The 25,383-nt window shown below is 46.3% G+C and overlaps 2 protein-coding genes across 2 annotated transcripts in view; one reads left to right on the top strand and one right to left on the bottom strand.

Moving 5' to 3' along the window:
- Window positions 1-25,383, top strand: part of SLC41A2 (solute carrier family 41 member 2) — a 186,781-nt gene that overhangs the window by 141,805 nt on the left and 19,593 nt on the right. The window contains exon 12 of the mRNA XM_077761993.1: window positions 22,406-22,491. The gene's annotated coding sequence lies outside the window, so the exon portion shown is untranslated. The remainder of the gene's footprint in view (window positions 1-22,405; window positions 22,492-25,383) is intronic.
- Window positions 7,121-11,039, bottom strand: CHST11 (carbohydrate sulfotransferase 11). Its single transcript, XM_077761995.1, has one exon. The coding sequence runs from the start codon at window positions 11,027-11,029 to the stop codon at window positions 10,208-10,210; it is 822 nt and encodes a 273-aa protein (XP_077618121.1). The 5' UTR covers window positions 11,030-11,039; the 3' UTR covers window positions 7,121-10,207.

Genomic DNA, 25,383 nt, shown 5'->3' with positions numbered 1-25,383 from the left:
CAGTGCACAACCTGTATATCCAGACAGACACTGTCCAACCAGCAGCCCTGATCATATCCACATCTCAGGGTTGCTGGAGGAATAAGCAATAATGTAAGAAACCCTCCTTCCCCAAAGCTACAGTTCTACTTCACACTGTCCCTTGTGCTCTAGATGAGTGCTTCTCCAGTGTGAATGTGCACGTGAATCACTGGCTTCTCGAAATGCAGAATGGCTGAGTGAAACACTGAGTTTCTAGCAGGCTCCCACGTAGTCACGTAGTATTGTGCTGCTGGTCCACACATAACATTTTGAGTAGTAGGGTTCTAGACCCACTTCTCCATCTTCCTCTGATGTCCCATGTGAACTTAATTAGGCATGTCCCCTACTGAAGTCATGACCCCTCCAGAAACCTGTTTCTGTTCCGGATTCCCTGACCCCTGGTAATGGGCCGTCTCCAGCTGCCATTCCCCCAAGCTGGGAACGTGCCAGTCTTCCTCGCCTCCTCATTTCCTCTTCCTCATCCATCAATCAGTTACCAAGAGGCATAGGTTCTACCTCCTTGGCATTTCTCCCATTCAGGCATTTTTGAGCTGGACAATTCTTTTTTGTGGAGATCTGTCCACTGGGAATGAAATCACCCCTGATTGAGAGCCGCTGCTCCAGTCCCTCGCCTTCTCTCCGTTTCTCCAGCTTCTGACTTGGATCACTCCTTTCCCAGGGATAGTCTGGTGTTTCATCTTTGTGTATATTTTAATTATCCTATAACAATCTGTTAACATTTCTGTGTTCTACACTTGAGTAGAGTCCTGAGAATTCCCACACTCTTGGCATCCTGCACGGAGTCTGACAAAGACAATGCCTAACACGTGTTTGAATGAATGGATGAGTGAATGAATGAATGATTCCGTCCCCTCACAACTGCAGGTTTCTAGAACGAGTGGGGAAGCTTAGGAATTCAGCATGTGGGAGATCCGCTCCCGGGCTGGAGTAACTCCGTGCTTGTCTGGAGAGAGCCTGGCCGTGCAGAGCAGGCTGTGAAGACCAGAGGGACATCGAAAGCGCTTCCTGTCCCAAGATATTCCCACCTGCCCTTCAGCCTCTCTCTTAAGCTCTTTTTGCCTGGCCTCTTGACGCTGCTTAGAAAGCTCACTCACTGCACTGCCGCTCGATCCAGGGTGCACCGTGCCGGGTAGGTTAGCAGCTGCTTGAACACAATCTCTTCATCCTAAATGGCTGCGCTTGAAATCTGGCTTAGGGCTTGTGTATGGAATGCAGGCTGACTCGTTGCTTTGGGACCACGAGGATGCATATGGTATATGCGTTCCATTCGGTAGACTCACGGCCTCCTCCGAGATCTGCAGTTAGAGTTTCATTTTTGGCACTGGCTTTTAGTTGCCATTGGCTTTACGAATAGTTTGTCTGAATTTGCTGATAACCAGTCCAGCTGTTTGGCAAGACGCTTGTCACAGACAGCTGTGAGATAATAGGAAAAAATGTATATTTGTTTCTGCCCTGGTTCCTGGCACAAAGCTCCTAAAAATCTTGTAATTTCCTGAGTGACCAGAGCACACAGAGCTTCTGTGGTTGCAATATTGGGTCTTTGACCCGGTTCTTGACACAGAGCTCCTAAATCCCTTGGAATTTTCTAGGTAACAGCAGTGTTTTTTGCTTTACCAAGATGATGCCTGGTGGGCTCCTGGATGGGGGCTGGTCACCAGAAGGACCACATCATGATTGGAAGCTTGGAATTTTCAGCCCCACTTCCCATCGTCTGGAGAGGGGAGAAGGGCTAGAAAGGGAGTTTGTCACCGATCATGCCTGCATGATGAGGCCTCTGTAAAAATCCCAAAAGCATGGAGTATGGGGTTTGGAGAGCTTCCGGGTTGGTGGGCCCTCAGAGGCACTGGGAAAGCGGCCTGCCCAGAGACGGCGTGGGGGCTCCGTGCCCTTCCCTGAAACGTGCCCTGTGCATCTCTTCTATCTGGATGTTCACCTCTATCCATTATCATATTCTTTTTTTAAAAGATTTTTTTAAGGTTTACTTATTTTTAAGAGAGACAGCATGTGAGCAGGGGAGGGGCAGAGAGAGAGGGAGACACAGAATCTGAAGCAGGCTCCAGGCTCTGAGCTGTCAGCACAGAGCCTGGCATAGGTCTTGAATTCATGGACCATGAGATCATGACCTGAGCCAAAGTCAGACGCTTGACCGACTGAGCTACCCAGGCACCCCATCATATCCTTTTGTAGTAAACTGATAAGCAGGTAGGAGATTGTTTTTCTGGGTTCTGTGAGATTCTTTAGCAAATTCATCAGACCTGAGGAAGCAGTCATAGGAACCTCTGATTTACAGCCAATGGGTCAAAAACGAGGTGTCAATCAGGACTTGTGACTGGCATTTGAAGCAGGCGGGGGGGGGCACGGGCGGGCGCTAGTGTCATCTTGCAAGACTGAGCCCGTAACCTGTGGGATCTGACACTGTTTGCAGGTAGATAGTGTCAGAATTGAGTTGAGTTGAAGCTGGTGTCGCAGAGAAGTGCTTGTTGTGAGCAAAACGCCCCATAGCTGGTGTGGAGAGAGTGGGGCGTGACTGCGCTGTGAGGGGTAAAGGGGACACACAGGTGGGGAGCCAGTGTTTCCTATCTCAACAACAGGCAGAAACTTAATAGACCGTCTGATCGTCTGTGACTATTTCAGTCTGAACTTTCCCCTTTTTAGTCTCTGCAGCTCTTTCATTTTCTCTTTTAGTGCCTTTCAGTTGCGTTTAATCGGTTTTTGGAAATTTGGCTAAAGTTTTCATCTCTTTCCATATCTGTCGGCAGGGCCTTCAAGTCTGGACTTTTGTCCACCTCCCCTCTGGGCCCACTGGTGATGCCAATTTCAGTTGGCCAGGAGCCGACCAGACCCAGGCTTAATTCTGGCTCCGCCACTTTTCAGATGAGTGATTTAGCGGAAGTTATTTATTCTAATCTTCTGCTTCCTTATCTGCAGAAAGGGTACAGGCATCTACCTTGTTGGTGTGAGGATGAGACAGAGAGCATTTAACACATGGCAGTAAACATTATGAGTTAATAAGTTAGCCACTTTCATGGTCAGCTTTCTTTACGAAACTATGTATTTTTGGAAGAAATGATATTAAAAGGAAACATTCCCAAGCCACCTACAGTTGAATCTGGGCTTTTTGAGCAAAGAAGCTCAGTGTCCCGGTATCATTCCTTTATTTATTTATTTTTAAGTTTATTTATTGATTTTGAGAGAGGGAGTGAGTGAGCACAAGCAGGTGAGGGGCAGAGAGGAGAGCGAGGCTCTATCTCCCACACCCTGAGATCATGATCTGAGTCAAGATCAAGAGTGGGAGGCTTGACCGATTGAGCTACCCAGGCGCCCCAGGTATCATTCCGTTAGACAGAGGTCCTTTCTTCCTTCATTTCCCCTTCAGCTTGTTGCTAGTTTGGCTCCAGGCACAATGTTGTTTCTCGGTTGTTCTGTCAGGTAAAGTTCCAGCCATAAATAAATCTCTTCTCCAGCTGATGATTTGTCCAAACCAATGTGAAATCCAAGGCTTTGCTGTTCTTCCATAATGGCACACACTATGATTTCTATTTATTTTTATTTTTATTTTTTGGACATACTCTATTATTTTAAAAAACAAACACTGAAAATTAAAAAGATGAATACAGAGAATCGTTTTTATTCCAGTCTCTTGTATTTCAAATAGGAATTTGTAGGAATTTGGAGCTTGCATTTCCTGGGTAGACCATTTGGAAAAAGGAGTCTAAACCTTGGTTCCCACCTTGAATCTGGGTGGGAGCTCTTTCTTTCCTGCATCTGCCTTTACCTTTTTATTTCCCTTTTTCCTTATTTCTTCCATCTTAATCTTGTTCTCACGCTGTTCCCTTTACATCCCTTCTTGAGGAGTTGACACTTCTATGGTGTCATCTAATTGCTAATCACCCTTTTTGGCATAAAGAGCCACAGAGGAGGGTTTGGGCCGATCATTAGAGAATGTCAAAGCTGGAAGGGCTCAGAGGTCACCTAACTTACAGTTCCCAAACTGTGTTCCCTACAACCCAAGGGGTCCATGGAGGTCCAGAGGAATTTTATGGGGAAAAGAGCTCAGGTGGTCCTCAAACTATTCAATCACAGCATCTCTGCTTCATCTATTTTACAGATGAGCGTTTAACATACAAAAAAAAAAAAAAAAAAGTAAGAGGCTCATTTTTCTTTTTAATTGAAAAATCACAGATCTAGCTCAATTCTTACATTTCACAGGTAAGGGATGTGAGGCCCAAACAGGAAGTGATTACTTCTAGGGGACACACAGCTCCTTGGTGGATGACCTAGGGCTAGCAACCTCAAGGGCTCTTATTTATCTCAACTGAGAAATAATTCAGCTATTACTGTTTCCTCTATTTCCAAGAGGGAACGTTCGTGAATAGTTCTTAGCCAGCTATGTGTTTTGAAATCAGCAGGCTGCTTCCACTCTGACTGTTCTATCCAGGGGATGTTGTGATGTGGGGAAGACGTTGGTGCCGAGGGATGATTGTAAAATGGGGGAAAGGTTGCTTATTTTTCATGTCAGTCTTGCTAGAATCTCCCTTACTGTTCATATTGGAAACACCAGACCTAAGATGTCTGATAGGCTGCCTGTGGTGAATGTAGACTGGACTAGTCTTCCCACCCACTTCCTGTAAGTCATCTAGGACCCCAAGGAGCCAGAGGCATTGGCCACAATGTGCCGGCAGGAATGTGGGTACCAGCTGCGCAAAGCCCAGACCTGCACTCCGAGAGGGATTTTTCCCTCCGCAGAGATCTGTTCTCTACCAAGCCCTCAGGAGTCTGCCCCCTCCAATGTCTTCTTGGCCAATGGTTCCTAATCTTTTTGGATATTGTGATTTTCTTGAGAAAATGTTTGAAAACACTTTGGGGGCTGACCTGGAACTGCTGATATCTTATTTTCTTACATCAGTCAATGTCTATTATCATAAAGGTTATCTGAACACCAGACATGTAGGAAAGACATAACTTGAGAAAGAAGAGCTTTTCCCAAGAAAGGACACTTTGCCACTAGATGCTAATGATTCTGCCTGGTGCTTTTGTTGTTCACTTGGAGGTGGGTCAATAATGACCTCACCCTGGCCCGGCCCCGACAACAGTCTAGGCCACAGGCTCCACAGATGTCAGGGGCACCGCTGGCCTCATCAGAAATACTGACCGATTAGCTAGCCACTGACAAGAGGGCATTTCGGTCTTATTCCGAGAATTATCAAAGACGGGAGATGTTCTCATTCAGCCTTGCTTCCCACTGCCATTTCCCACTGTCCCAGATGAGACAGGGACAGGACATGACCAAGTTATGTCCACTTACTACACTAAAAAGAAGTGCATTCTCCATTAATTTAAGACAACTAAGCTCCAAGGTCTGGACATCTCCTGACCAGATGAGACCAGAGCAAGGACAGCTGTGACACCAGGAATGGGTGGGAGCTGGCCATGGTGGGCGGGCATGTTACAAACCCTATCTGGCACGGGTGGAAATGGGACACATTTTTAAATCCAATACTCTCATGTTAAACGTTTAGATGTACCTTTAAAAAATTAGAATAGAGAAACAGCTTGGGGCTATCTGGGGCATCTGAAAAAGAATGGGTTTGGAACAGGAAAATTGGGGTTCACAGGGCAGGTCTGCAGCTTCTGGACAGTAGATAGCCGCTTGGTGGCATGTCATCTGGTGGCCAACGAATGGGGGCTCTGAAGGCACATCCACCCACACAGGAATACTGGCTTTGTCACCTAAGTCATTTAACCTTTCAGAGACTCTGTTTCCTTATTTTTCACATGGATGGTGGGACTGCGTGATCATGAGGTACGCATCACTCTGCAGAGTTTGTAGACAAAACAGGAAGGAAGCAAGCTCCCATTCATCCACTACACAGGAAGGGTTCAGATCGGTGGCGGCCTTTACCATGGCCAAGACTGCCAATGGGGTCCACATCTCGTCTCTCCCTTTCCATCCTTTGCTGCACACGAACAGGGCCCCCCACGTGCCAAGGAACACAGCCCACCCAACCCCTACAGTCTTTTGTCAGTGAGCCATGAACAAACTATACACAGAGAGAAGCTTTTTTTTTCTTCAATTTAATTGAAGTTACTTAGAAAAATAATCAGGCTTGAATGGCTTTTCCTGGAGGAAGGTTCATGAACATTTCACGCTTTTGTTGGCAATGTGGAATTCAGCTTTCTTGAACAGTACAGTAAGATACAGGGAGAGTTTTCTAAAACAAGCCCTCTACTGCATACAAATATGTAAAAAAAAAAATCACACTCCACAAAGATGTTCAATTATATGTGCATATACCATACTGAGCATGCTCATAAGAAAATAGTATGGGCGGCTCCTTCTGTACCTGATAAAGAGTAGCAAACTGAGATTCGCCTGTGAACAGCCAAGGGTCAAGCTGGTTATGGTGGGTCCTGTTGCCAGGACCATAGCGTCCAGTCAGTCGTGATGAGAAAAGTCTGGAAGAAGTACTGGTTGTGAGAACTTGGGGGTGGCCGTATGGTCAGTCCGGCTGACACAGGAGTGGGCGAGGAAGGGATTCTGGTCGTAAGGACAGCACAGAACAGGGCAGCTAAGACCGCGTGAGGAACTTCTGTAATCACTAACTCAGCGGTGGCCCAGACCCCACCATCTAAGTGTGCTAGCGACTTGCTTTTTCTCTGGGAACTTTCTACCAGCAGGAAGTAGCCCCTTATGCTTCTGCACCCTTGTTACCAGGAGGGTGACGCTCACCTGGGGGACAGGTAGGAAGGTCCCCTCGGAGACGACACAGGTCAGCAGAAGCCTTTCTTCCCAGACCAGCTGGGAATGGGGCTGGTGGAGGGGTTGTCCGGAGAAGCTGCAGGAATTCAAACTCTGTGGCTAATGTTCTAGCGTTTTCCAACCAAAGGGATAGGTTAAGCAGGAATGTCCTTGTAAACACTACCCTCACTGTACCTGGTTTTGAAAACACTGCATCACCTTTGAAAAGTGGCTTGGAGTTGGGACGCCTACCTGTACTTTTCTCCAGCTAAGCATGCAATGAAAAGCGTTTTTAAATAGTTTTCCTTAAAAAAACAAAAAAACTCAAAACACCCNCCCCCCCCCCCCCCCCCCCCAAACAAGCCTTTGCTTCCCAGGCACATTTTTACCCATGGATTCTTTTATACCAAGGACACAGAATACTTTCTATATTCTGCAGAACAGTTGATTCGATATTTTAAAAAAGTCATTATGCCATTAGGAAATAAAGCATGAACATAAAACACAAGGAGAAAAGTCCCTCATTGCAGAACGACACTGAAGTCTTGTCCCTTGAAGGACAGTCTTGCTCACTTGAGAGAAGAGGTGAAAACTGGCGCTCTGCACACGCACGAGCAAGCTCACGCGACCCAACAGAGATGGAGGCGGGAATGCAAAACTTGGGAAATCGATGAGAATTTCCATTGGAAAAACCAAAAAAGCACAGGGTGAACAATTCCAAACTCTGGAATTGAAGAAGTACTGGTCAAGGGTTGAGCTCACTCTGCTCGCATTGAGCAACCTAAGGCTTGAGGAGTAGGGGCCGCTCTGTGGCCTGATGCCACCCCTTCCTCCCCTTCTCGGTCCACACCACCCTAACAATCCCCTGCTCCCTTCAGGAGGGATGGAATCATTGCCCAGGGTAGAATCCAGGATGAAAACCATTGCAGTGATGTAAAACTTTCATTCATTTGATAAAGTACCTCTGTTGTTATAAACCAGCTAGAGACTGGTGTCTTATTGTTTTGTTTTGGAGAAGGGTCAAGGACGTAGTTTTATCCTTGGAAGACCTCAGATATGCTAAATCAGCCCAACCAGAGTATAATCTGTGCAGCATCTCTGAGATCTGCAAAACACAGTCACCTGGCCACATGTGCTACCAACTCAAGGATGCTTTTGGGGATTCACAATGCATGGCACACATCCAAGGCTCTGAAAAGTCCTGTAGAAAGGAAATTGACTTAATTTTGTTTCCCAAGGGCATACGACCTCAAAAATGCTTTCCCCCCCTTTTTTCATCACACTAACTTTACACCCCCTAGAACCTTTGTTCTGTGGGGGCACCTATCAGGAAATGTCGGACAGTGTGTCATTAGCAGAAGCCCTATTTCAGAGGACAGTGTCCCCTGATTGGAAACAGGACCCAGACTCCCAACTCCAGGGACAGTTGAGGTCTGTCACTCTATTCAGTAAAACACTGCGTAATATCTCTACCCATGGAGGGAATAGTTGCTGTGCCCTTCCCAAAAGGGAGAGAGCTTGGAAGATGGTACACATTTTATAAAAAGCCTTGGCCACCCTCTCCAGTGCACACCTCACTCACATTCAATATAATAATTTTCTTGGTGAGATGTAGCAGCTGTGGCTGGGTCGGCTGTGAGCTTTACAATTTCAATCGTTTCTGTGAATAAATTATTCACTTTTTGTTTAGAATATTCTCACCCCTTCGCTATATACTGCATCAAAAACAAAAAGCAAAACCCACACCCCATCCCGCCCCACCCCCTATTAGAACTATAATTATTATTATTATGTACAGGAGCTGCTACCAACTCATACGCTAGTTGTAAGAGGGACGTGGCTCAAACTTCAACCAAGGCATCGAAATGGCTGGAAATGAGAAGCGTGTGCAGACGTGAATCCGTAACAAACAGGAAGTAGACCATTCTGGCCTTCCGCAGCAAAGGGGGCGTGGACTGCAGTCGCGGAAAGCTGTCCTTGCTGCTCACGCACGCACGGTGGTCGCAAAGGTGCTCAAGGTCTCAGCCTCTGGAGGCCTTGGGAGGGGCTGCATGTGCCGTGTGTACGAACGGCGCACCCCTGATCTTCACGAGGGGAGAAATGCCAGAGCACTGCAAATCGCAAACGTATGAGGCCTGTCACGGCATCTCCCTCTTGCACGTGGCCAAGAAGAGAGAACATTTCTACGCGGAGATGTGGATGCTGGACTGAGGCGACAGGGAGAGGCACTGGGCGAATGTTCCCCTTCCCTCGCCCAAGGCAGGCAGGACCAATCAGCCACAGCACCCTTCCATGCGATGCCTGGCAAATGGGGGGCTTATAGGCAGACACTACGGATACACTGGAGTGGGCACATGCTTTTTGTCATCTCTTGGGTTGGGCAATGAACTTGGATTACTCACAAGTGGCCTGTTCTAAGTGTGTTGTTTTCAAATTTGGGCCAGAGAAAAAGGCAAATTTGTAGGCGTCATAGACATTCTGGGGTTGTTCAAAACAGTGCAAACCTCATGGTAAGTCCACGAATATCAGGGGTTTGCTAATTGCTGAGCTGGGTACTGTGTTCACATAAAGCTTCTTGAGGGCCGAGACTATTGGTTGTGCTCAATGCTCTATCCGCTGGGCCTAAAATTAGGCCGAGCACATAGTAGTTGCTAAATAAATACGTGTCGAATATAAAGCAACAGCCACTTCACCATCACAACTGGCACTGCCAGTTAAAAATTTCTGTAGGGAAGCCTATTCTAACAGACCGCTATTTCTGGTGAAAAAGGAAAAAAAAAACTACGATCAACTCTTCTCCTTGGGTTAAAAAAAAAAAACATTTTTTCTTTTCTTAGTGTAAGGGGACTCCTGGGTGATTGGGAATCTGTCCGGAATTAGTCCCTTGCAAAGGTGCCTATTTCTATTTATTTGTCACAGAATTTCAAGAATGGCGGCAGGGACAGACCTCGCCATGGGTGTCATCACACAGCTTGCTCCGAGCGCGGTTAGCAAGGTGGGCATCCGTGTCCCCAAATGAGCTCTAGCAAGCACAGAGCAAAACATTTCTTCTGCAAAGACCTCAGAATCTTGCTGCCACAAAAATAAATCTATACAGAGACCATGTTTAAATAACTATAAATAATATTAATTAGAATTTATGGGATGCACGATTCATGGAATTCACCAGAGCACAAGTTACACCTCTGAGACAGTGTTGCAGTATTCACGTCTAAGACCAAGAACACCCATCCCATTCCCCTGCAAAGGCTGCCTAGCCGTCCTTCCCTACTAAGGATTTTAAATAATTCTCACCATGCTGCTCGCAGCATCATCCCCAAAGAAATATTAATTTACAAAATAACCCACTATCCATAGAATTCTTTTGACAAATAAAAATCTTAAATTAAAAAGCACGACTCTCTCCCTCTCCCACCCCCCCTCCCCCTATTCCAATTTCAGGTAGCTTGGCACTGAGTAATTGAACATTAAAAAGTCGAGTTTGTAGACTTCGTACAGCTGCGTTTGGTGCTCGGAGCTGATGTTCTGGAAGAACTCTGTGGTCATTTCGTCAGTAGTTCTCGTCGACTTGGCGTAGGTGGGGAACTTGAGGTAGCTGCCCACCCCTGCCAGCCGCAGGACGTAGTTGGAGTCCTCCTCCAGCGTCTCGTACTTGCCCACGAGGTCGTAGTGGATGTGGCATGGGTGGCACAGCGAGTGCACGGTCTGCCAGTGCTCGTTGAAGGGCTCCTCGCGCTGCGTGTGCGGGTCGATGAGATAGGCCACGAACTCCTCGAACCTGACGTCGTCGCCCCTGCGCAGCGCCTCCTGGGTGGCGTTTTTGCGCTGGCGCCGGATGATCTTGGTGCCGTAGCGCTTGTGGAAGGACGTGTTGTACTTCTGCGTGAACTTGTTCCGGTAGGCCGACACCAGCCGCTCGAAGGGCTCCCGCACGAACAAGAACTTCATGTAGCTTTTCAAGCGGTGGTTGATCTCGGGGATGCTGTACTGGTTCAGGGTCTTGAGGTTGGCCGCCACGTGCGCCTCGTTGGCCGGGATCTCCATGGGGTCGCTGTACTTGCCCCGGCCGGTGAGCACCATCATGAGCCGTTTCCAGTTGGTGCAGGCCACCTTGGGCACATAGCAGTAGATGAGCTCGTGGTCCTCATCCACCACGAGGTGCCTCAGGTCGCTGGGGGTCAGCACGCGCCGCTTGCGGCTCACTGCGCTGTTGGCCCGGCAGGTGTCTGTGACCTGGTCCCGCCTCATCTGGTGCAGGACGGCGNGGGGGGGGGGGGGGGGGGGGAATAAAGAATTCAGTGCTGGCGTGGGATATTGCCACTTGGCCATAGCCGCCGCCCCGATGGCAGGTGCTGGCCACCTAAACGTCCTGCCTTCATTCCTAACCCTCCACCAGCTGTCTCAACTCCTTTTGTTCTTTGTCCCACAATATTTCCTTTCTAGATCAACAGCAGTGGTCAACTCTGTGACTTACCCATCACCTTCTATGTGCCTGGCATTTTCCTAGAGCTTCACATTTGCCATCCCTCCCCCCCCCCCCACTCCCCCGCTCCGTACAACCACCTTGAAATGACATTGACTTAACAGTGTCAAGTACCCGCCACTGTGCCAGGTAGCATGCTACCAGCACTGGGGACGCACTCATAGAAACTAGAGTGGGGCAACTGCCCTTTGGAGCTGATACTCTGGCTGGAAAGGAGGAGGGAAGATCACACAGTGAGCAAGCGACAGACCCCGTATTCAGACTCAGCTCTTCCTGGCAACCAAGGCCACCCACTTTCCACTACCCCGAGGTCCAGTACTCCCATCTCCTTGATTGAAGCATGAAGGGTCTGGCATTTGACTGATCTACTTTATTTTCTTTGAAGTTTATTTGGGAGACAGGGGGAGAGAGAGCGTGCACAGGTGTATACAGGGCAGGGGCAGAGAGAGAGGGAGAGACAATCCCAAGCAGGCTCCACGTTGTTAGCACATAGCCTGACGCAGGGCTTGATCTCATGAACTGTGAGATCATGACCTAAGCTGAAGTCAAGATTTGGATGCTTAACTGATGCACAAGTGCCCCTTGTCTGATCTACTTTAGAGGGGATCCAATTTCTCTGCAAGCCTACTGTTGTGAATGTCTGTTGCTCTGTGCTGCTTCTGGTAGCAGGTGGTCTTGATTTTCCTCTGGGAACCCACTTTCCTCCATTCCCTGTTCGTTTTCCTCTCGAGGAGCTGAGCTGTGAGGATGGCAGCCTGGGGCTTGGGAGCAGAGAAGAGGGCCACTGTGCAGCGACAATTAGATTGCGAATGAAGGACACAAAGGAAAGATGAGCGGAAAGACAGAGGGATGTATTCCCAGTGATGTCACCTGAATACTTAGGTCCACACACTGCTGAATCCTGGGCTTCTGTTACATTAGTCAGTACATTTGCTTTTGTGCATAAAGCTGTGTGAGTCTGGATTATATCATGAGGAACCCAAATATGCTACTTAGAGCTTTTCCTCTCGGCCATATTCATCCGCTGATGTATCCATTCGAACATCTGTCCAGACCTCACAGTGGACAGGGCACTCTACTCAGCACCACTGGGAGACAGAACCCTTTCCTAAAGGGTTTACAGCCAAGGAGGCATCAGGCCAAGAACTAGTGGCCTCAATAGGGCCTGAAGGGAAGGTGTGTGCGTTCCTCTAAATTCTAGGAACATAAGTTTCCCACTCAAGGCCATCATTCCCAGTGTGAACCAATCCTCACAATCCACCAAGAAGAGGAAACAGAAGGCCTCACTGGCCTGGTGTGCTGCCATCTTGGTCTCCAACGCCCAGAGACTGGGGGACTTTTATGGAGACCCAACAGTGTTGTTGGCTGAATGCCGCGCCTCCATCTACCATCCTGAGTGTGCAATGGGGCTCTTCTTTTAAATATACAAGACATTGATAAGCATCAACCTATGTTTCCAACCTTGTTCTTGCTCCTCCCTACTTCAGAACTAAAGGGAACTCCAAAGAAATCAACGATTCACTCTTTTCTCTTTATTTTTTAATTTAAAAAAATTGTTTTAAGATCCCAGTATAATTAACACACAGTGTTATAGTAAGTCAACAATTCTGTACATTACTCAGTGCTCAGCATGCTAAATGTACTCTTTACTATGTTATTGTATTATTTTATTACTTATTTTAAGCACATGTGCGCTTGCGTGAGTGGGAGAGGGGCAGAGAGAGAGGATCCCAGTCAGGCTCCTGTCAGCTTGGAGCTGGATGTGGGGCTCGATCTCACAAACTGAATCATGACCTGAGCTGAAATCAAGAGTCAGACGCTTAACGGACTGAGCCACCCAGGAGCCCGATAAGTGTGCTCTTAATCCTCTTCATCTATTTTACCCATCCCCCCACCTGCCACCCCTCTGACAACCACCCATTCTCTATATTTAAGAGTATGTTTGCTTTTTGCTTGTCTTGTTTCTTAAATTCCACACATGAGTGAAATCCTATGGTATTTGTCTTTCTCTGTTTTCACTTAGCATACTACCTTCTAGATCCATCCATGTTGTTGCAGCTGGCAAGATTTCATCCTTGAAATATTCCATTGTACATTTATACCATAACTTCTTTATCCATTCATCTATCTGTGGACACTTGGGCTGCTGCCATAGTTTGGCTGTTGTAAATAATGCAATAAACAGAGGGGTGCACCTTTCTGAATCAGTGTTTTCACATTCTTTGGATAAATACCCAGTAGTGCAATTACTGGCTCACATGGTAATTCTGTTTGAACTTTCTGAGTAACGTCTATACTGTTTTCCACAGTGGCCGCACTGGTTTGTTTTCTCATCCACAGTGCACAAGGGTTCCTTGCTCCACATCCTCACCAACACTTGTTGTTTCTTGTGATTTTAGTTGTTAACGGGTGTGAAGTGGCATCTCACGGTGGTTTTGATTTGCATTTTCCTGAAGATGAGTGATGTTGAGCAGCTTTTCAAGTGTCTGTTGGCCATCTGTCGTCTTTGGAGAAATGTCTGTTCATGTCTTCTGTCCATTTTTTAAAAATGTATTTTTTAATTTACATCCGAGTTAGTTAGCATTAGTGCAACAGTGATTTCAGGAGTAGATTCCTTAACGCTCCTTACCCATGTGGCCCATCCCCCTCCCACACCCCCTCCAGTAACCCTCTGTGTGTTCTCCATATTTAAGAGTCTCTTATGTTTTATCCCCCTCCCTGTTTTTATATTATTTTTGCTTCCCTTCTATGTTCATCTGTTTTGTATCTTAAATTCCTCATATGAATGAAGTCATATGATATTTGCCTTTCTCTAATTTTGCTTAGCATGATACCCTCTAGTTCCATCCACATAGTTGCAAATGGCCAGATGTCATTCTTTTTGATTGCCGAGTAATACTACGCTGTATTTATATACCACATCTTCTTTATCCATTCATCCATCAATGGACATTTAGGCTCTTTCCATACTTTGGCTATTGCCGATAGCGCTGCTATACACATTGGGGTGCATATGCCCCTTTGAAACAGCACACCTGTATCCCTTGGATAAATACCTAGCAGTGCAACTGCTGGGTCGTAGGGTAGTTCTATTTTTAATTTTTTACAGAACCGCCATACTGTGTTCCAGAGTGGCTGCACCAGTTTGCATCCCACCAGCAGTGCAAAAGAGATCCTCTTTCTCTGCGTCCTCGCCAACATCTGTTGTTGCCTGAGTTGTTAATGTTAGCCATTCTGATGGGTGTGAGGTGGTATCTCATTGTGGTTTTGATTTGTATTTCCCCTGATGATGAGTGATGTTGAGCATTTTTTCATGTGTCAGTTGGCCATCTGGATGTCTTTGGAGAAGTGCCTATTCATGTCTTTTGTCCATTTCTTTATTGGATTGTTTTTTGGGTATTGAGTTTGATAAGTTCTCTATAGATCTTGGATACTGACCCTTTATCTGATATGTCGTTTGCAAGTATCTTCTCCTATTCCATCAGTGCCTTTCAGTTTTGTTGATTGTTCCCTTTGCTGTGCAGAAGCTTTTTATTTTGATGAGGTCAACAGTTCTTTTTTGCTTTTGTTTCCCTTGTCTCTGGAGACGTGTTGTGTCTCCTGTCCACTTTTAAGTGGATTATATTTTGGTGTCACATTGTGTATGTGTGTGTACACACACACACACACACACACGTAAAGTATATTTAAATTAGCACATTTAAAGTAGGCTTCATGCCCCATGTGAATCCCAACATGGGTCTTGAACTCACAACCCTGAGATCAAGAGTCAGATGCTTAATCTCCTGAGCCACGCAGGTGCCCTAAAATTCTTCATATGATTTGGGTATTAACCCCTTCTTGAATATGTCATTTGCAATTACCCTCTCCCTTTTAGTGGGTTGTCTTTTAGTTCTATTGATTGTTTTTCTTTGCTGTGCTATGGGAACTTTTTTTTTTTTTTTGCTATGGTCCCAAAAGTTCATTTTTGCTTTTGTTTCTCTTGCCTCAAGAGACATAGCTAGAAAAGGTTGCTCTGGCTTATGTCAAAGAAATTACTGCCTGTATTCTCTTCTAGAATTTTTTATGGTTTCAGGTCTCATATTTAGGTCTTTCATACCTTTTGAGTTTATGTTTGTGTGCATGTGAGAAAGTGGTCCAGTGTCATTCTTTTGCACGTAGCTGTCCAATTTTCCTAACACCATTTGTGAAGAGTCTTTCTCCCATTGCATATTTTTGCCTCCTTTGTCATAGATTAATTGAGCATATAATCATGGGTTTATATCTGGGCTCTCCCCATGGGTCTATTTTTGTGCCAGCTTTGACTACTACAGTTCTGTAGTATATTTTGAAGTCTGGGATTCTTATACCTCCAGTTTTGTTCTTTTTCAAGATTGCTTTGGCTACTCAGGGTCTTTTGTGGTTCCATACAAACTTTAGGATTATTTGTTCTAGTTGTGTGAAGAATGCTGTTGGTATTTTGATACGATTGTATCAAATCTGTAGGTAGTATGGACATTTTAACAATATTTGTTCTCCTAATCCATGAGCATGGAATATCTTTCCAATTGTTTGTCATCTTCGATTTCTTTCATCAATGTTTTATAGTTTTCAGAGTACAGGTCTTTCACTCCTTTGGTTAGGTTTATTCCTAGGCATTTTCCTCTTTTTGGTGCAGTTGTGAATGAGATCATTTTCTTCAATTTCTCTTTCTTCCCTTTCATTATTAGTGCATAGAAATGCAACAGACTTCTGTATATATTGATTTTGTATTCTACAATTTTACTGAATTTGTTTATCACTTCCACTAGTTTTCTGGTGGAGTCTTAAGGGCTTTCTATATATAGTAGCATGTCATCTGCAAATAGTGAAAGGTTTACTTCTTCCTTACCAATGTGGATGCCTTTTCTTTCTTCTCTTCTGATTGCTGTGGCTAGTACTCTAGTACTATGTTGAATAAAAGTGGTAAGAGTGGGCATCCTCTCTTAATCCTGCTCTTAGGGGAGAAGCTCTTAGTTCTTCACCATTGACTATGATGTTAGCTGTGGGTTTGTCTCATTTGGCCTTTATTAGGTTGAGATACGTTCAACATAATAGTAGCCTACCTTACAACAATGCCTACTTTGTTGAGGGTTTTTATCATGAATGGATATTCATGTACTTTGTCAAATGCTTTTTCTGTATCTACTGAAATGATCATATGGTTCTTATCCTTTCTCTTTTTGATGTAATGTATCATGTTGATTGATTTGTGAATATGGAACCATGCTACCATCCTGGGAATAATCACACTTGATTGTGGTGAATGATTTTTAAAAACGTATTGTTGGATTGGTTTTGCCAGTATTTTGTCAAAGAGTTTTTCATCAGAGATATTGGCCTGCAGTTCTCCTTTTATTGCGGTGTCTTTATCTGGCTTTGGTTCAAAGAATCCCCTTTAACATTTCTTGTAAGTCTGGTTTAGTGGTGATGAATTCCTTCAACTTTTGGGAAACTCTTTATCCAGCAAGGCTATCAATCATTCAGAATAGAGGGAGAGATAGAGTATTCTTGGCTGTAGTTTTTTTCTTCCAGCCTGTTGAATATATTAGGCCACTCCCTTCTGGCATGCAAATTTTCTGCTGAAGAAAATCCACCTTATGGAGTTTTTCTTCTATGTACCGGGTTTCTTTTCTCATATTGCTTCTAACCTTCTCTCTGTAGCACTATTTTTTGCTATTTTAATTACTATGTGTCTTGGTATGGACCTCCTTGGATTAATTTTGTTGGGGGTTCTCTGTGCCTCTTGGATCCGGATGTCTGTTTCCTTCCCCAGATTAGGGAATTTTTCAGCTATTATTTCTTCAGATAAATTCTCTGACCCCTTTCTCTACAATGCAAATGTTATTGTGCTGGATTGTGTCACTGAGTTCCCTTAACCTATTCTCATCTTTATTCTTTTTTCTTTTTCCTGTTCTGCTTTCCATAACTCTGACGTCCAGTTTGCTGACCCATTCTCCTGCCTCCTCTAGTCTACTTACCCCCTCTAGTGAATTTTTAATTTCAGTTGTTATGTTCTTCATCTCAGATTGGTTCTTTTTTATGTTTTCTCTTCATTGAGGGTCTCACTGAGACCCTCCACTATATTCTCAAGTCCAGTAAGTATCTTTATGACCGTTACTTTAAATTCTCTATCAGCCATATGGCTTACCTCCATTTTGTTTAGCCCTTTTGCTGTGACTTTGGTCCTGTTCTTTCATTTGGGACGTATTCCTCTGTCTCCTCATTTTCTCTCTCTGTGGCTGTTTCTGTGTGTTAGGAGAGTCAGTAGGTCTCCCGGTCTTGAAAGTCGTGGCCTCATGAAGAAGAGGTCCCATAATGTTTTGCAGGACAGCACCCCCTGTTCATCAGAACCTGGCACTTCAGGCGTGTCTCCTGTGTATGTTGCATGTGCCTCACCATTGTGGCCGAGCCACTCTGCCTCCAGTCCATTCATCTGCAAAGTCTCTCTTTGTCTGCTGTGGTCAGGGTTTGGTCCCTGCGTTCTTATTGTTAGTCTGGTCAATAGGAATTTGTGAACTAAAACTCAGAAGGAAAACGTAAGATTTTCTTTTTAAGATTCGCAAACTTGGGTGTCTAGATAGCTCAGTCGATTAAGTGTCTGACTCTTGATTTTGGCTTAAGTCACGATCTTATGGCTCATGAGATTGAGTCCTGCATTGGGCTCTGTGCTGTGACACCGTAGAGCCCGCTTGGGATTCTCTCTCCCTCTCTCTCTGCCCCCTTCCACTCACTCGTGTGCGCACTCTCTCTCAAATAAACTGAAAACAAAACAAAACAAACTACCAGTCACATAGAAGATGTTCAATAAATATTTGTTGTGAGTGAATGAATCAGTTAATAATCTCTTTAGGGAAACCTGATATGAAAGCAGGAAGGCCCCTCTGTAGCAAACGCAATTTCCCAAATGTTCATAGAAGCCAGAACATTCTTTAATAAAGGCTGTACTAGGATGAATAGTGTCTCCCTAAAATTCATGTCCATCTGAAACCTCAGAATGTGACCTTATTTGGAAATAGGGTTTTGCAGATGCAATTAGTTGAGGTCATAATGAATTAGTGTGGGCTCTTAATCCAATGATGGGTGTCTTAATGAGGAGAGAAAACAGAGACTCAGACACACAGAGAGAAGGCCATGTGATAACAGAAGCAGAGGCTGGTGTGATGCATCTGCAAGCTTAAGAGATGCCAAAAACTGCCAGTGACATCCAGAAGCTGACAAAATGCAAGGAAGGGGCTACCCGGGAGCCCTAGGGAACAAATACAGGAGCCAAGCCTTCAGTCAATAACTTTGAGCAAACTGATATAAAGCATAAATGTATGAGAGAAGATAACATAAGAGGATATTTTTACATAGAAAAATAAAGGGTATGAGGGCAGTAGTAAGTAGAGAGGAGGAGATCTGAAATCAGAAGATCTGGCCTTGATCTTGGTTGGGCAAGACCATTAACCTTCTGAACCTCAGTTCTCTTAGCTGCAAAATGGGGATAGTACCACCTCCTCTGCATTAAATCAAATGAGGCATGGGTTTGGCATGTAGAGAATAAGATCAAGTCTAGTTCAGAATTAGGACAAGGTATGGTACACAGCAGGCAGTTGATATGCAGGCATTCTTTCATAAAAGAAGAAAAAAGAAACCCAAAAGAGAGGGCCAGGAATCCCAAAGACAAATTTCACCAGCTCTATAATTTTTTTGCAGGCAGCTCGAAGTTGTGGAAGTCAATTAATAGTTTATTAATATGAAAGGTTCTGACTCGCACTTCCTGACTTCTTAGCAGAGGTATCCTTAAGAGGAGCCTATGCCATTCACATATCAACAGGAACAGCAAACTGTCCAGAAGAAAACAGAAGGATTCAGAAGGAGAAAAGACCCATCAATCTAGCTCATTCAGATTGCCATAGACTATTTTGAAGGCAATACGTTACTAAGTGAGCAGAGAAACAAGGGGATCTCCCCCAGTTTTCCTTTCTAGCTCTTTTCAGTTGGAGACAATTTTCTGGCCACCTGAATCTCTAGGGAAGTAACACGTCAGTCAGTATTGCACTCAGGACCACAAAGCCATGAAATAGGAGTGATACCATGGTTTCCTTTTATGCCCAGTTGCAGAGACAAAATTAACTCAACGGGGCTTTGAAATGTGGTATCTGAGGTTTCTTTTTCCATTTCCTTCTTCTCCACGGCAGTTTAGGGGGCAAATGGTGCACCTGCTGGAATGAGATATGCCCAGTTCCCCTCAGGAGGGTGAAGGTCAAGAGAAGAGGCAGATTCTTAGATGTGACACAAATCTAGTCCCCGTCACAGAGGGAGAAATTCACCTGGGCCTCTGCTGTTTTTTTTTTTTTTAACAAAATATTTTTTTTTTTATTTTAAAATAATTTTAGACCAGTGTTGTTTTAACTTATTAAAAATACAATGTTATGAAAATGTGCACAAATGTTAAGCTAGGTATACAACTGAGACCAAAACACATGTAGACATTCGAGTGGACACTGCTGTGACGGACGATGTCCTTTTGCCAGAACTAAAGCCCTGCTCGAACCCGGAGCCTGTGCTCGCTCACCACTCCGGGCAGGTTCTTTGCCATAGGGCATTCCTCCTCTGTGTCCTGCAGGAGGTTGAAGTTTTCCCATCATTTTCTCATTTCCAGTTACTGTAAAACCCACCACGCTGTAACATCACTTGACCTTCACTTGGTACAAACCCATCATTTACATATTTTCTGTCTTTGCTCATTCCTAATTAGCCTAAGATGACAAAAATAGAGCTGCATGATGCCACAGAGCCATCAGTGAACACACACGCCTGAGTCCACGGGGCAGGGCTAGGTTATCAGGGGTGGCCCTAATAATCCAGAAATGCTTGAACTTTTTCAAAAGATTATCACCAAAATAACAACACACAAAAGTTGCAGTTGTGAGGCAGAACTCCCGATCCCTGGGGGTTGTATTGTGGATCCCTTGAAGCTTGGTTTTAAGAAACCTGGATTAAGGAGGGGAGCCCTGGACAGGTCACAGGAAAGAGAAGAATTCTTCACCATCGTGGCCAAGAGGAGGCAGGAGAGATTTCTGACAGCAGCCTGGCCAGTTCCAGATATCTCCATTTTTTTAAGAAATGTTTTATTTATTTCTGAGAGAGAGAGACAGCATGAGCAGGGGAGGGTCAGAGAGAGAGAGGGAGACACAGAATCCGAAGCAGGCTCTGAGCTAGCTGTTAACACAGACAGAGCCCAACACAGGGCTCGAACCCACAAACCGCAAGATCACGACCTGAGTTGAAGTCGGACCCTTAACCGACTGAGCCACACAGGCGCCCCCTCCATGTTTGTCATAAGGACCAAGAGTACGCAGAGATTGCAATCAGGTAAATGGCGACTTCTAACCTCAAAAAATGCAAATCTGGTCATGTCCCTTCCACACCTGTTCCCAAGCAGGACTCAAAGGAGCTATTATAATGGTCATAACTCTTCAGCAACTAACAGGTTCCTTGGGTATCAGTGAACTCTCCCGGGGGCTACAGCTATGGGACATCAGGAAGACAGGGGACTGAGAGGACTCACTGATGAAGAATGGTTTGGTCCTTTGTGAGAGGGCATCTGTCTTTTCCAACTATATCTTTCCTCTCTCACACTTTCTCTCTCCCTATTTCTTTTTTGGTCTTTCTCAAGGGTATCTGAAGAGAACATAACAAAGGACAACACTAAAGTAGGAAAAAACAAATATACTAACCATGAAAGCCATGATTAAGAGTCTCACTTAGTTGTAGGCTTCCTAGTAGCAAGGACAAAAAGGGAAATGGGGATTCACTCTCCTTGCCTTTGTTCTCAGACACATTCCAATTGGTTGGGGTGGAGAATGTACAAGATTTTAAAGGACTCAAATTTCGGTGGAGGCGGGAAATTCTCGGATTCCGTTTGCTCCTGCTGGAGTATTCACATGGCTACCTCCTTCCATTGACAAAATACTACCATTCCCAATCGCTACCACTTCATGTCGCTTCGAAATTCACAGAGCACTTTCACACCCACCGTCCCATTTAAAGGACACACCGGGACTTGTGTAGAACCCAGTAAAAGAGGTTTATATTTTAGCAGACCAGCTATACTTCCAACTACATGTCCTCTGTCTCTGGGCTGGCTCCCACTGGGTATTAAGAATACGTCACGTTTGTGGTTCTCGACCTTCAGCACGCATGGCAATCACCTGGGGAGCCTGTTAAAACACAGTCTGCTGGACTGCACCCCAAGTTACTGATTCAGCGGATCGAGGATAGGACCTGAGAGTTTGTTTCTAGCAAGATCCCAGGCATGCCAGTTTGTTAGCGGCTGCTGTAACAAAATCCCCGAGACTGGGTGCCTGGTGCAGTAGAATTTAATGTTCGCACAGTTCTGGAGGTGCAAGCAGGGTTAGCTTCCTCTGAGGCTTCTCTCTTTGGCTTGCAGATGTCGGCCTTCCTGCTTCTTGTCCTCTCTGCGCATGCTTGTCTCTTCCTTTTCACGTAAGGACAGCAGTCCTATTGCATTAGGACCCACCCTAATGGACTCCTTTTAACTTAACCACCTCTTTAAAGGCCCTAACTCCAAACACAGTCACATTCTGGATTACTGGGGATTAGGACTTCAGCATATGAATTTGGGGTGGGGATGGGGATGCAATTCAGCCCATCACGCTGGTGATGCGGACACTGCTGGCCCAGGGGCCATACTTTGAGAACCACAGGGTCGTATGATGAGGAACTCCCTGAATCGCAGCTATTCTCAATCACAGGACATAGATCCCAGGTTCATCGTCTGCTGCCAACAGGCTCCTAGACCCACCTCTGCCCCCAGCCTGGACACCCTTCATCTCCCTTTGATCTCCAAAAAGTATAAATTAGGTCGGAGGAGGGCTGATTCTAGGAAACCGTGAACATGGCTACAGGCTCTGGGCTGTGTCCTGCATCCTCATTTAGATGTCTATTTTTAAGTTGGACGTTTAAAAAAGGCATCTATAATTAGTTTAAGTACCAAATTTAGGGACTGTTTGAAAAAGTCTTTCAAAACTTTGCCACGTTTCATCTTAAAAGGAAGAAAAGCTGGTTTCCTGTAAGTTAAAACATCTTCGGTGGTGGTTTACAACTTCTTACAGACATAAGAACCCAACCGGAAGGAGCAGCTGTTCGGTTTTGCTGTCCAGTGGGGAAGATGCAGAGAAACGGACACCCGGAGAAGAAGGTAAACTTGGAGGCATCAAGTGAGTGGGGCTTGGCGCAACCTGCCATTAACAACTGTTGGCGTGAGCCCGGGCTCGGTTTCTCCACCTGGAAATTCTAATACAACACCCCTTCTGGCACCTCGGCTGCCCCGAGAATTGGGGAGGAGAGAGAAAGCTAAAGATCTGATTCCCTGTGATTCTGTCACCTTTCTTTCTGGCATAGAAATTTCCAAACGCTCACGAAAAGAGCTAGTCTTGAGGTGCCACTGAAGGAACCACGGCCACAGCAAACAAGAGGCGCACATTTATTACCCTCGCTACCAACTGCTGGGCACTTACTATGTACCAGCCACTGTGAGTCCTCACGCTCTAGGAGACAGGTATGCTAGTACTCCCAATTTATGGATGAGGAAACTGAGGCATAGGGAGAATAAGTAGCTTGCTTGTGATCGGGGAGCTAAGGGACAGGGGCAGGGTTCAGATGCTCTGAGACCCTGCACTGTGTGGGCTCCCAGGGTCTGCACACCTGCCTGGGAGTTACCATCTCCAGCCCAGGTAGCTGCTGGAGCCAAGGATTTTAACCCTGGCAGATCACTGGGATCACAGGGGGCCTCTAAACACCACTGAGTCCTGGGGCCCACCCCAGAGATCTGATGTGATTGCTCTGAGTGTGGCCCAGCTCCAGGGGATTCTAGTCTAAAGCCACCCCGGTGGGGAATCATTGCCCCAAGGCTCCAATGCCACCAGCTATAAATTCAAGCACCTACAGAACCCGAGCAATGCCTGAGTATGATCCTGGGCAAAATGCACTTTCCTGGTCCTCAGATTTAAGATGAAGGGGCTTTCCGATCATTCGGCAGGGTCAGGTCAAAGGTCTGGAAGGCCACAGTTCTCAGAGATGTTTGGATGCTCCTTAGGGAACTACCAGGAATTATATAATGCTTAAACACTTTTATGTTTAGAAAAGAAAGGAGAGAAGAAACAATCTGGTCTGAATCTGTTGCGCAACGTAAAGGGTTTAACATTGCCAGGAAACGGGTTGCTGAGGATTTGAACCTGTCGCTAAGGAAGCAAGGCCTGATGAAAAGGACTGAACGTCTGCAGGAGCTTTTCCTACCTTTCCAAAGCAAAAGGAAGAAGGTGCACAGATGGGGAGCATTTTGGGCTCTGGCAGATGAGGCAGGGGTGCATGAGACGCTACGTGCCTGAGGGCCCCCGGTGCTGGGCTCCGGATGCAAAACCCCAGCCAGGCGCAGCTGACGCGGCCGCAGGAGCTACGGGTTCTGATGGGCTTATCTTAACCTCAGGAGCTTTGTGGACAGAAACAAGCCAGCAGAGGTTTCGGGCTAACGGACAGACGACTCCTTTCATATGCAGGGTCTAAATGTGTGACCTGGATTCGGGGTGCAAGTTCAGAATGCCCTCCGGAGCCAGGCAGAAGATGAATGCCACTTGAATTCTGCTCATGTTGCCACGAGGGAACGGGAACCTGGTCTTTCAAGATGTTTCAATTTCCAAGAGAAGCCAGAAAACCAGATTTCATGTGAAATCTTGGCATTCTTAAATGTTAGCTACAATTAAAAAAAATTTTTTTTTAATACATGGGCCAAACCATACTTGTTTGGGCTGGGTTTGCCTCAGGGCCACCAGCTGGCACCCTCACCAGGCGTCTGGGGTTACTAAGGCTAGTAAGGAGGTGCCTTCCTTAGAGCAGGCTGTTCTAAGCAGCACCCCGCTGCCCCACGCTGCCCCTGCTCGGTTAACGGAACGCAACTGGGGTGGGGGACCTCAGGTGGAGCCGGCTGGACCGCAGGAGTCCCAGGGAGCAATTAGGAAAGTTCTCCATCAGCAACAGTTAGTTATTAAGAGAAACTGCCAGAGGGGCACCTGGGTGGCTCAGTCGGTTAAGTGTCCGACTTCGGCTCAGGTCACGATCTCACGGTTCTTGGGTTCGAGCCCCACATCAGGCTCTGTGCTGACAGCTAGCTCAGAGCCTGGAGACTGTTTTGGATTCTGTACCTCCCTCTCTCTGTCTCTGACCCTCCCCTGCTCACACTGTCTCTCTCTCAGAAATAAATAAAACGTTCAAAAAAAAAAAAAAAAAGAGAAACTGCCGGAACATCAGCTCTCACACCCCATTTCCTGGTTAGTGCTCACCTCCTTCTGATGCTCTTGTTGCAACTTCTGCGGGGCTCTCCCTCCCAGAATGTAAGCTCGCGGGAGGGCAGGGAGCTCTCACTTTTTTGCTTCCTCCTGTATGCCCAAGCACCCGCACACAGCGGACCCTCAAAGCTTTGTCGAATGAGCAAATGAGTGAACAGTGAGTGCAGGCGTGAATGAGTAACTTGGGGACGGAAGGGATTTTAAAGGCCACGGAACGGCTATGCGGCTGCATGGGCCTCCTGGTGCCTGAGCCTGCAGCCCCGCCCGGGCCTCCCACCGAAGTTTCTGGCACAGACCCTGCAGCTGCAGCCCAGGGTGGAAACGGTCGCGGGGTGGCTGCAGCCGCCTGTGATGGGGAGGGAGGGAGACTGGCACTTTCCACCCGACTGGGGAGGCCAGGAAACAGGAGGTGGGGGGATCATGCGAGAGGGTGCTGGAGCCAGGGGCTGCCCTGGGAAGGCCTGGCGTGGGGTGCCGCTGCCAGGGCTCCCTTTCAGCCCGGCCAGGTGCGGCTGGAGGGGCTGCATGTCCATTTCAGATCAGCTGTTTGGGCTTCCGGAGGCCTGGGGAGGGGCGCAGGAATACGGACGGGGCTGGTGCCAAGCTGGACCGGCTTCCCGTGAATGGTAGCCAGGAACAGGGACAATGGTGAAGGGATGTGGCCCCCATGCTGCTCGGGGGACTGGATTTCCTGGGAAATCAGAAGTCAGAGGGCAGACGTCACGCGCACCTGCTGACTGATGCTCGGC

Source organism: Crocuta crocuta, unplaced genomic scaffold, assembly GCF_008692635.1.
Source record: "Crocuta crocuta isolate KB4526 unplaced genomic scaffold, BGI_CrCroc_1.0 scaffold193, whole genome shotgun sequence".
NCBI lineage: Eukaryota > Metazoa > Chordata > Mammalia > Carnivora > Hyaenidae > Crocuta > Crocuta crocuta.
The sequence above is the reverse complement of the archived record's forward strand: the minus strand, read 5'-3'. Positions and strand labels throughout refer to the sequence as shown.

Excerpts from the sequence above, each read along its gene's own strand:
- CHST11 (XM_077761995.1), bottom strand. The coding sequence starts at position 11,029 with ATGAGGCGGGACCAGGTCACAGACACCTGCCGGGCCAACAGCGCAGTG.